At 40.0% G+C, this 8,581-nt stretch overlaps 1 protein-coding gene across 1 annotated transcript; it reads left to right on the forward strand.

The window, feature by feature from the left end:
* The first annotated feature begins 508 nt into the window (after positions 1–508).
* On the forward strand, positions 509–6,627 carry smtnl1 (smoothelin-like 1). The gene is made up of 5 exons (XM_039653741.2): positions 509–678; positions 2,568–3,367; positions 4,245–4,359; positions 5,450–5,601; positions 5,676–6,627. The coding sequence occupies exons 1-5, from the start codon at positions 643–645 to the stop codon at positions 5,995–5,997; spliced, it is 1,425 nt and encodes a 474-aa protein (XP_039509675.2). The 5' UTR covers positions 509–642; the 3' UTR covers positions 5,998–6,627.
* Positions 6,628–8,581: the final 1,954 nt, after the last annotated feature.

Genomic DNA, 8,581 nt, shown 5'->3' on the forward strand with positions numbered 1-8,581 from the left:
AGCGAGTGAACGAGAGCACAGATAGCAGGCTATATTTAACAGCATCTGCTGTGTGTTGAGGGAAGAGATGCTCCTCGTCAGGATAAGGAGAGCTGGACCGGCCCGATAATCAACTGCAGTCTGCTCTGATAAAGAAGTGGACAAAGTGGACGAGGAGATAAAGAACAAAACACGCATTTACACTCTCACATTCACGTAAAATCCCAACGTTTTCTTGTGTCCAAACAGGGCTGTGTATGCATGCACAAAGTATGAGTGGAAGCCAGTAAGGTTCATAAAGGGAAAGCCAATTCACATCCAACTTTCATCAAAGTTTTAGACCATTTAGTAACTTGATTGTGTGTCAATCCTGTTTATTTCAACTGTGTGTGTGTGTGTAACGTTGTGTCCTCCTCACCCGCACTAACAGCTGCTCAGTGGTTGTGTTTGAGCCACTATTTCTGGAGCACAAGTTGTTTAAAAGGTCAGATAGAGACAGAAGGAGAGAGAGATAGACAGAGAGACAGAAGGAGGGGAGGGGTAGAGAGAAAAGGAAGAAGGGAGGGAGACCAAGGAAATCAGGAGACAGACGGAGAGGTGGGAAGTTGTGTGTCAGGTCAGCGATTACTGTAGATCAGTGCGGGTGAACTGAAGACTGGAGGAATGGAGGACTCCGAGAATATGGCCGTGAACGAGCAGGTAACGTGTGTTTCTCTCTCTGTCAGTGTGTGTTCTCACACATAACCCTGTGTCCTGACTGACAACACAAAGACCTTTTAACATCTCAAACACATTCTGAATGCTGCATCACGACATGATGTGCGCTAGAAAATAACATCACACTAATAATACGGTATGTTCATTTAGTTTGGGTCGTCAGAGACCCCAGGTATAAAACATTGATAAATGCAATGATTTCGTCAGGCGGAGATGTGACTGATACCCAGAACACTCTCAGGACTTTAGCGATGATCTCTCAAAGTTATGAACAAACATTCCTCCAGTAATCTGAATATAACATATATTCAGCCTTTAATAATGTTCTCAAATCATTAGCACAAAATCATTATCTGTACATCACCTGAAATGGTTTAGTTTGCGGTTTTATCTTGAATGTTTTTGTTAAATGTTCCTACTTGTTTCAGAACGTTCAAAAGTAATGTTCCCATAATGTTTTAAGATTCATTTACAAATGGACAGTTCCCTCAATGTCTGCAAAACCAAGAAAAAAGCGTTCTGAGAACATTCAGAAATAACATTTTCATAACTTAGTCGGAATTTTAACAAAACTTATAGATCATATTTGTGTTATTTGTGAGTACAGATACATCCCAGCTGTTTAGTTTTTATTTATTATACTATATTTGTTTAATGTGCTCTCGTAGTCTGAGAGTGTATGTTCAGTGTTTCCACAAATGATTATTAATGGAAATATTATGTAATTATTATCATGTTGTAATACGATATGAACACATTTACTCATGCACACACACACACACACACCTGCTCATTCAGTGGAATGCTCTTTATACAACTGGTGAGTCATGACCTCATGTGACACCAGGGACAGCTAAGCTAAACACACACACACACACATGCACACACTGATGATGAAATATATAAACTTGCACTACTTATTCTTCGAAACAGCATAGAATAGTGCATAAGTACGCAAACTATGCTATAATATATGCAAATATGTTGCTAGCAGGCTAACAATTTACAAACTGAGCTTAAATGATGTCATTTGTAATCAGTAATGCGTTCAATAATCACCAGTTAAAGCTTTGTTCTACCAGTTGAATCCCACTGAGGTGCAAGGAGGGTTCAGATGATGAAGAGAACCGGAGGACATGCTTCAGTGTAACTTCATTACTGTAGATTAGTATTAGCAGAGACTATTTATATAGAGCAGGGGTCTCCAACACTGGTCTCTACCAGTTGCTCGTGGCCTGATTGGTGGTACAAATATCGCGCTCACATATTTTGCGCGCTCAAGTTCGTTATTTCAAACGTAGTCCAGTCTTGTTAGTCCGAAACAGCAGCCCGGAGGCCGAGTGGCGTGACTTGCCTAAAAGGACTTGGTATTAGAAGCGGGCACTTTTATAGGGTTTTCCTAATACAGTTTTTTTTAGGGATAATTTTGTTAGAAAAAAATATATAGTGACAAACCCACACCATTCTTCATGATTAGTTTGAGATATAGCCAGGGAGAATGTACACAGATAGGCCTACTATAAACCTACCAAGCACTGCACAACACTGATGCTGCAGACGGAATATTTCAAATATTTATCTCAATACTTACAGTGTTTCTTACCATCATCCGTTACAGTAATCAACCAACTTTGTTCAGGTTCTATCAACTCTTCAAGTCTGTCTTCTCCTCTTCCTCTACCTACACGTTGTAAACTTTTGTACTTACAAACTTACACAAATTCTCACCTTCACCTTAATAAATGTTGCATTACTTCTGTTTGGGGTATCCAGATATAAAACATAAATCTAATAATTTTCACATGATAGAATTGGTCAGTGTACACAGAGAGACACACTGAGTGGTAATTTTGTGCTTTGGTGTCATTCAGTGTGATCAAGCTGACTCAGAGCCAGGAGGCGGGGCTGAGACAACAGTGGGCGGAGCTAATGAGGACAACACAGAAAAACAGGAGAAGACAGAAGATGGAGCCAATGAGAGGGAGGCATGTGACTGCGAGGGCGGAGCCATTGAGAGTGAGGCATGTGAGAGCGAGGGTGGAGCTAATGAGGACAACACAGAAAACCAGGAGAACACAGGAGCTGGAGCCAATGAGAGTGAGGCATATGAGCGTGAGGGTGGAGCCAATGAGAGTGAGGCAAGTGAGCGTGGAGCCAATGAGAGTGAGGCAAGTGAGCGTGAGGGTGGAGCCAATGAGAGTGAGGCAAGTGAGCGAGAGGGTGGAGCCAATGAGAGTGAGGCAAGTGAGCGAGAGGGTGGAGTCACAGAGCATGTCAACACAGTGGAGGAAGAGAATAAAGAGACAGACATCACACAACATAAAGCTGGAGAACAAGAAAAGGAGACAGAGGTAAATAAAAAGAAAGAAAGTGAGGTAGAAGAAGGAAAGGAGAGCAATAATGTCCCTCATTCGGAAGATAATGATTCCTGCGATAAAGAAGGACAGCTTGAGGAAAAGCACAAAGAAGACGAGAAGAGGACAAAACAAACCGAAGGCAAAACTAAAACAAAGAAAGATGAACGAGATACAAAAGAGAAAAAAGAGACTAAAGATGATGTCAAAATCAAAGCAGAAAATCTAAGTAGAAAAAGCACAAAATCCTCCAACTGTTCCCGAGCGGCCCGACCCTCCACCAGAAGAGACGCCATGGCCAAATTTCAGAAGGAGCAGTGAGTCATCATCTTCATCATCATCATCCTCATGATCAGTTCATCCTTCTAATAAACCTCATTCCCCGGTCACAAATACCATGTGCCTGAAAGTTGTGATCACCCACACAATAGTTATATTTAGTGTATGTAAACGCCTTCAGCTTGAGCCGGAGTCTGAGTACATCCCAAGCTATTGGCTTATGACGAATTCAGGTGACGCAATGACGAGCGCTGTCACATCAATAAATAATATCTGTGAGAGATCGGCAACGGCAAATTGTCTGAAGAAACGGCGCTGCATGGGGTGCAAAATCCGTATCCTTTGGATGTATAGATAATTCGACTGTTAAAACGCATCAAGCCAAGGCACTTAGAGAGTTTAAGTAAATGTATATAAAAAGCCTTTATTTTATCAAAACCATTTTCAAATAACCGCACACCGACGAGTTGTGGCTAATGAGCGTTCATCAGGGTGTGGGTTCTCTCTTGTTACTATTTTACACTATGTAATCAGGTGATTGTCACATGACTAAGAGATGACATTTTGTTGCGTCACCTGACTTCGCCATTAGCCAATAGCTTGGCGTGACACCGGCTCACGCTGAAGCCGTTACCATTTGCGTCAACAGCATGTTGTGGCGTCAATGTTCCCCATAAGAGATCTTAGCAATGAATTGGTTTTGTTGAGCAAATGCATTTGTTCAGTTAGTCGCTTTTTTACAATTCAGATGGTTTGCAAAGCAGCTTTACAGGGATAAACAGTGAAATAACCGAATCAATGATGCAGAGTTCAGTTCGGCTGTGAAGTAGCTCTAGAAAGAAGTGTCGTTGCTCAGCTGAAGTCAGCTCAGTGTTGTTCAGTATCTAATCTGAATATTATGTTTGCTTTTTGTAGGACTCCGGGTGTCCGAAACTTTAAAGTTCAACGGACATCTATAGGCATGGCGGGTGGAGCATCAATCAAACAGAAAATACTCAATTGGTGCAGGAACAAAACACAGAAATATGAGGCAAGCAAAAGCTCAAACGTCACATACACTCTCAAAAACAGCCAATCAGAACCATCACAGCCTGTCATAGAAAGAGACCAAAGAACAATAGCTATGTTTCCATCCAAAGTTGTGAAATTAACTTAAAAAAAAATCCATCTCAATTCATCGCTTTTACATTTTTGGAATTGGTGCTCATCTTGAAGTTTCCATCCATCTTTTTTTATGCGATATGCCAAAATACAAATAAAAATAGGTTGATGGAAACATGGCAGTATTTGGAGAGATTTTTCATCAGCTGAACAACTGCTATGTTGTTAAACAACAGTACAATCCAACACTTCTGTCCCTCACAGCCTTGTTTTCAGTAATTAGTAATTAGTTACTGTAATTTAATTACTTTTCCCTTGAAAATGTAAAGTAAGGGATTACTCTTAATTTATCTGTAATTTAATTACAGTTACTTCTGATGTAATTGAGGTAAATACTGTGTATAGATCAATCCGATCTCACAGCGATTCGTATGAGGTGTCTAAATTGCACGACCGCACTCGTACAAATTTGTATGAATTATTGTAAAATATGTATGAAAAAAGTGTGAAATGTCATGAGATCAGACATAAAACAATAGTGGGTTTAACATCAAAATGTATCGTCTGATGCTAAAAAGTATGTTTTTATAATGCAACCTTCTCCACCTTGGTCAGTTTAAGGATAATTCATGCAATTTTATAGTATTTATTTGAAATAATTAAAACAGATTCATGTCTATCCTTGTATTATTCAGCTGGTTGAGATTGATATGGGATTTTGAAAGTAATTAGTAATTAAAAGTAATTAAATACTTTTTAGACTTACCCAAAACTGTCAAGATGTTAGGCTTTACAAACATCCGGCTAGTATGACCTTAGTCGTCATAACTCAAAATACTTTATATGTTCAGACAGTTGTTTGGGAACCGTCATCATTTCAACACAATCTAGTGGAAATCCCTAACTATTTTACATGCTGTTCAATTTGAGTTCATGTTTATTTGTAGAGCGCTTTTCACCATACAGATCGTTTCAAAGAAAATCGAATAATACAATGTCTCCTATATGATATATCTCAGGGTGTCTGCATCGAAAACTTCTCTTCCTCTTGGAGTGACGGCCTGGCTTTCTGTGCACTCGTTCATCGCTTCTTTCCCTCTGCTTTCGACTTCTCCTCCCTCAAAGCCAGCGAACGAGAGAAGAACTTCAGTCTGGCCTTCAGTACGGCAGAGTAAGCGGACGCTTCATGTGTGGACAGACATGTGCGAGGATGTAAATGCTAAACTCTCTCTCTGATCTCTGCAGATCTCTGGCTGACTGCTGCCCCCTTCTGGAAGTGTCGGACATGTTGCTGATGGGCAACAGGCCAGACCCGCTGTGTGTCTTCACGTATGTACAGGCTCTGTGCCATCACCTCTCGAAGATAGAGAAGGAGAGGAGGGAGAAAGAGACGGACACAAACACAGAAGAAGATCCAGGGGTTTCTGACGCCAACGGAGAGAGGGATGAGAGTGGACAGAACGAGCAGACCGAGGAAAACGCATCGTATTCTGGCATGAAGACAGAGCAAGAGACAGATCCCAATGAGAATGTTATTAATGTTGTGGATGAGAAACTCAATGAATGAATGAAATAAGAAAGGAGAGCGTAAGAATAACGTATTGTTGTCGTAATCTGCGTTTGAGAGTGAATAGTGTCTAATGTGGACGATCAGTTTTCATTCTTTCTTTAAATGTTTTGGGTTTGTATGGGTTTCATTTTGAACCCTTGGCTTTTTCTTTTTGGGCTGTTTAATAATGTACATTTAGATTGGTTTGATTTCCGTCTTTTCTGCAATTCAGAAATATGACACGCTTTTTGTTCTTATGGTACACACTGTAAATTCTTTAAGTTCAGTTTACTGAACATGCCTTATATTTTAAGTAAACTTAAAGGGAAAATTGAAGTTAAACAAGCAATCAGTAACTCCTCTAAATCAATTTAGAAAGTTTAATACTTCAATTTCACATAATATACTTCCTAAATACTATTATTCTCAACTTGGATTTAATCTTTCATTTTAAACTATGGGGCTTAAAAAAATACCTGCAATTGGTTTCAACATTTCTTCAAGTGAAGTAAACTAGTTCTCCACACTTGATTTTTGTAATAAACTATTAAAGTACATCACGATAATAAAACTATGATTCGAGAGCATCTTTCCATGTTCTTGTAACACACACACATTCACAGACCTGACCAAACAGCATCAATAACTGGGCCTGCTGGAACTGAACAGACATCGCCATAATTCTTCCTTAAAATATTACTGTTGTTATTAACAAAATATACATATTTATTTCAGTCTCCGTTGAGTGTTTGCTTTCGAAGCCAGATTGGTTGTTGTCCAGGAGTTCGAGAAACATGGAGATACATTATAAATGTGCAAATATATATTTTTGAAGAATGCTTTTAATGAACAAGAAGGAAAGTTCTGTGATCATTTACTGAATCTATAAACCTGTATATGACTTCTCTAATCTTTAGCAGAAGGTCCCGGCTGCTCTTTTCACAATTAAACATGAGTAGATGAGTCATTAATTCATTCAGACGAGGTTATGTTCGATCATTATAGTGGTAGAGAACATGTCTGTGTGCAAAAACAGGAGACTGGCAGTATAGACCCTGGTGACGTTTTTTTGTGGGCGGAGCTTAGATGGAGGCAGAACGATCCCTCTGGCCGCTTCACTAACGCTAGTTAGCAAGGATTGTTAGCTTGTTTTTTTAACAATGACTGGAGAAAACCCGATATTATCTTAATGTGTAAGGTCACTCAGTGTCCAGGAACACGATTGTTATTTCCAAAAGTTATTTTTAACGGACAGAACCAGATTGGCCGACCCGTAGCCGCCTACATGCTCACTCAATGCATGGACGATCTGACAGGATTAGCGTACGTTACCTCGGATGAGTGGCCTGACTTCTACACCTGCCTTATAGAGAAACCGATCGTAAAGAGAAACTGAGGGCATATAAATCTTTAGATGCCTATATGGTCCTGTACAAGACTTGTGTGTACGATCCGCAGTTCTGCCAAGACCACGACAATGTAAAGAGTGACATTACAGTGCGATTTTATGACGTGAATATTTTCTAGAAATAAAAGTTCCAGATACAGCATATTCATTTTTCATCAATTCTTGCACCAAACAACACAACAAGATGACATTTAATAATAGTAACAATTATTTAAGCTCCTTATTATGTAGCCGAATCTGTGCTGGTTTGCATTGACCGCCTCCAGTTTACACTTTGTTTTGCCTCCAGCTAGCGCCGTGACGTAACTGTGACATCGGCGCAAAAGGGGTCTATAGGTACCCGTTTTCAGTTTAAACGAAGAATAGCACACTTGAATAAACGTCTTATGGTAAGGGTTGTATGCCTAGCATTTCACAAACACACACTGCAGATCATTCTGAACTTTTACAACAGTGTTTCATAACTTGACATGTTATAAGATAGGCCTACCACTTGATATAAAGTCCATTTCCAGACAGGCTCCAAAAATGTTTAGTAATAAAGACAAAGTTGGAATGAAAATAGTAAATAATATGTGGCATGTGTGAACTGATTCGGAAAGGTTGAACGAATCAAATTGATCAAATCGCCCACAATAACCCTAAAGAACAGCGAGTTGAATCTCACAATGACTTCCTCAACTTGAGATCACAAACCCCACCCGGGTAAAGCTCCTCGAAGAGAGCGAGAGGACGGTGAAGACTGAAGAGGGGATAATGATTACACATGGTGCACGTGTTTCTCAACACTAATGAATTTTAGGCGGTTGACACAGTAAACTAAATGACTCAGTGTCTCTGTTTCGTCCACATGTTCCAGTCATTTGGTGCTATATATATCGTATGCACTCCGAGTATCTCTCTCAGAGTATCGTGTTTCTCTGGCATGAAAGCGCTGGTGATCTGATGAGGTCCCTGCAGACGCCGTCTCTATCAGAGCACGCAAACACACACACAGAGTCTCCAGCGCATGACGAAGCTTTGGGGTTAAAGTTCTGTTCATCTGGCAATATCGATTGATCACCTCAAGACTCAAAGGATCATGAAATCAGGATATGCTGGCCAGCCGAAAATCTGCCTTTGCTGGATGCTTTAATCATTGATCATTTGGATTTCCTTGGAGGATTGGGAACACTCAACCATCAATATCATTTC

Source organism: Pimephales promelas, chromosome 9, assembly GCF_988280905.1.
Source record: "Pimephales promelas chromosome 9, fPimPro1.hap1.1, whole genome shotgun sequence".
NCBI lineage: Eukaryota > Metazoa > Chordata > Actinopteri > Cypriniformes > Leuciscidae > Pimephales > Pimephales promelas.

What these genes read in the sequence shown, in the direction of transcription:
- smtnl1 (XM_039653741.2), top strand. Translation starts at nt 643, where the DNA reads ATGGAGGACTCCGAGAATATGGCCGTGAACGAGCAG. An exon ending in ATATGGCCGTGAACGAGCAG is followed by an intron (nt 679 to 2,567) that starts GTAACGTGTGTT and finishes GGTGTCATTCAG; the next exon opens with TGTGATCAAGCTGACTCAGA. An exon ending in ACAAAACACAGAAATATGAG is followed by an intron (nt 4,360 to 5,449) that starts GCAAGCAAAAGC and finishes GATATATCTCAG; the next exon opens with GGTGTCTGCATCGAAAACTT.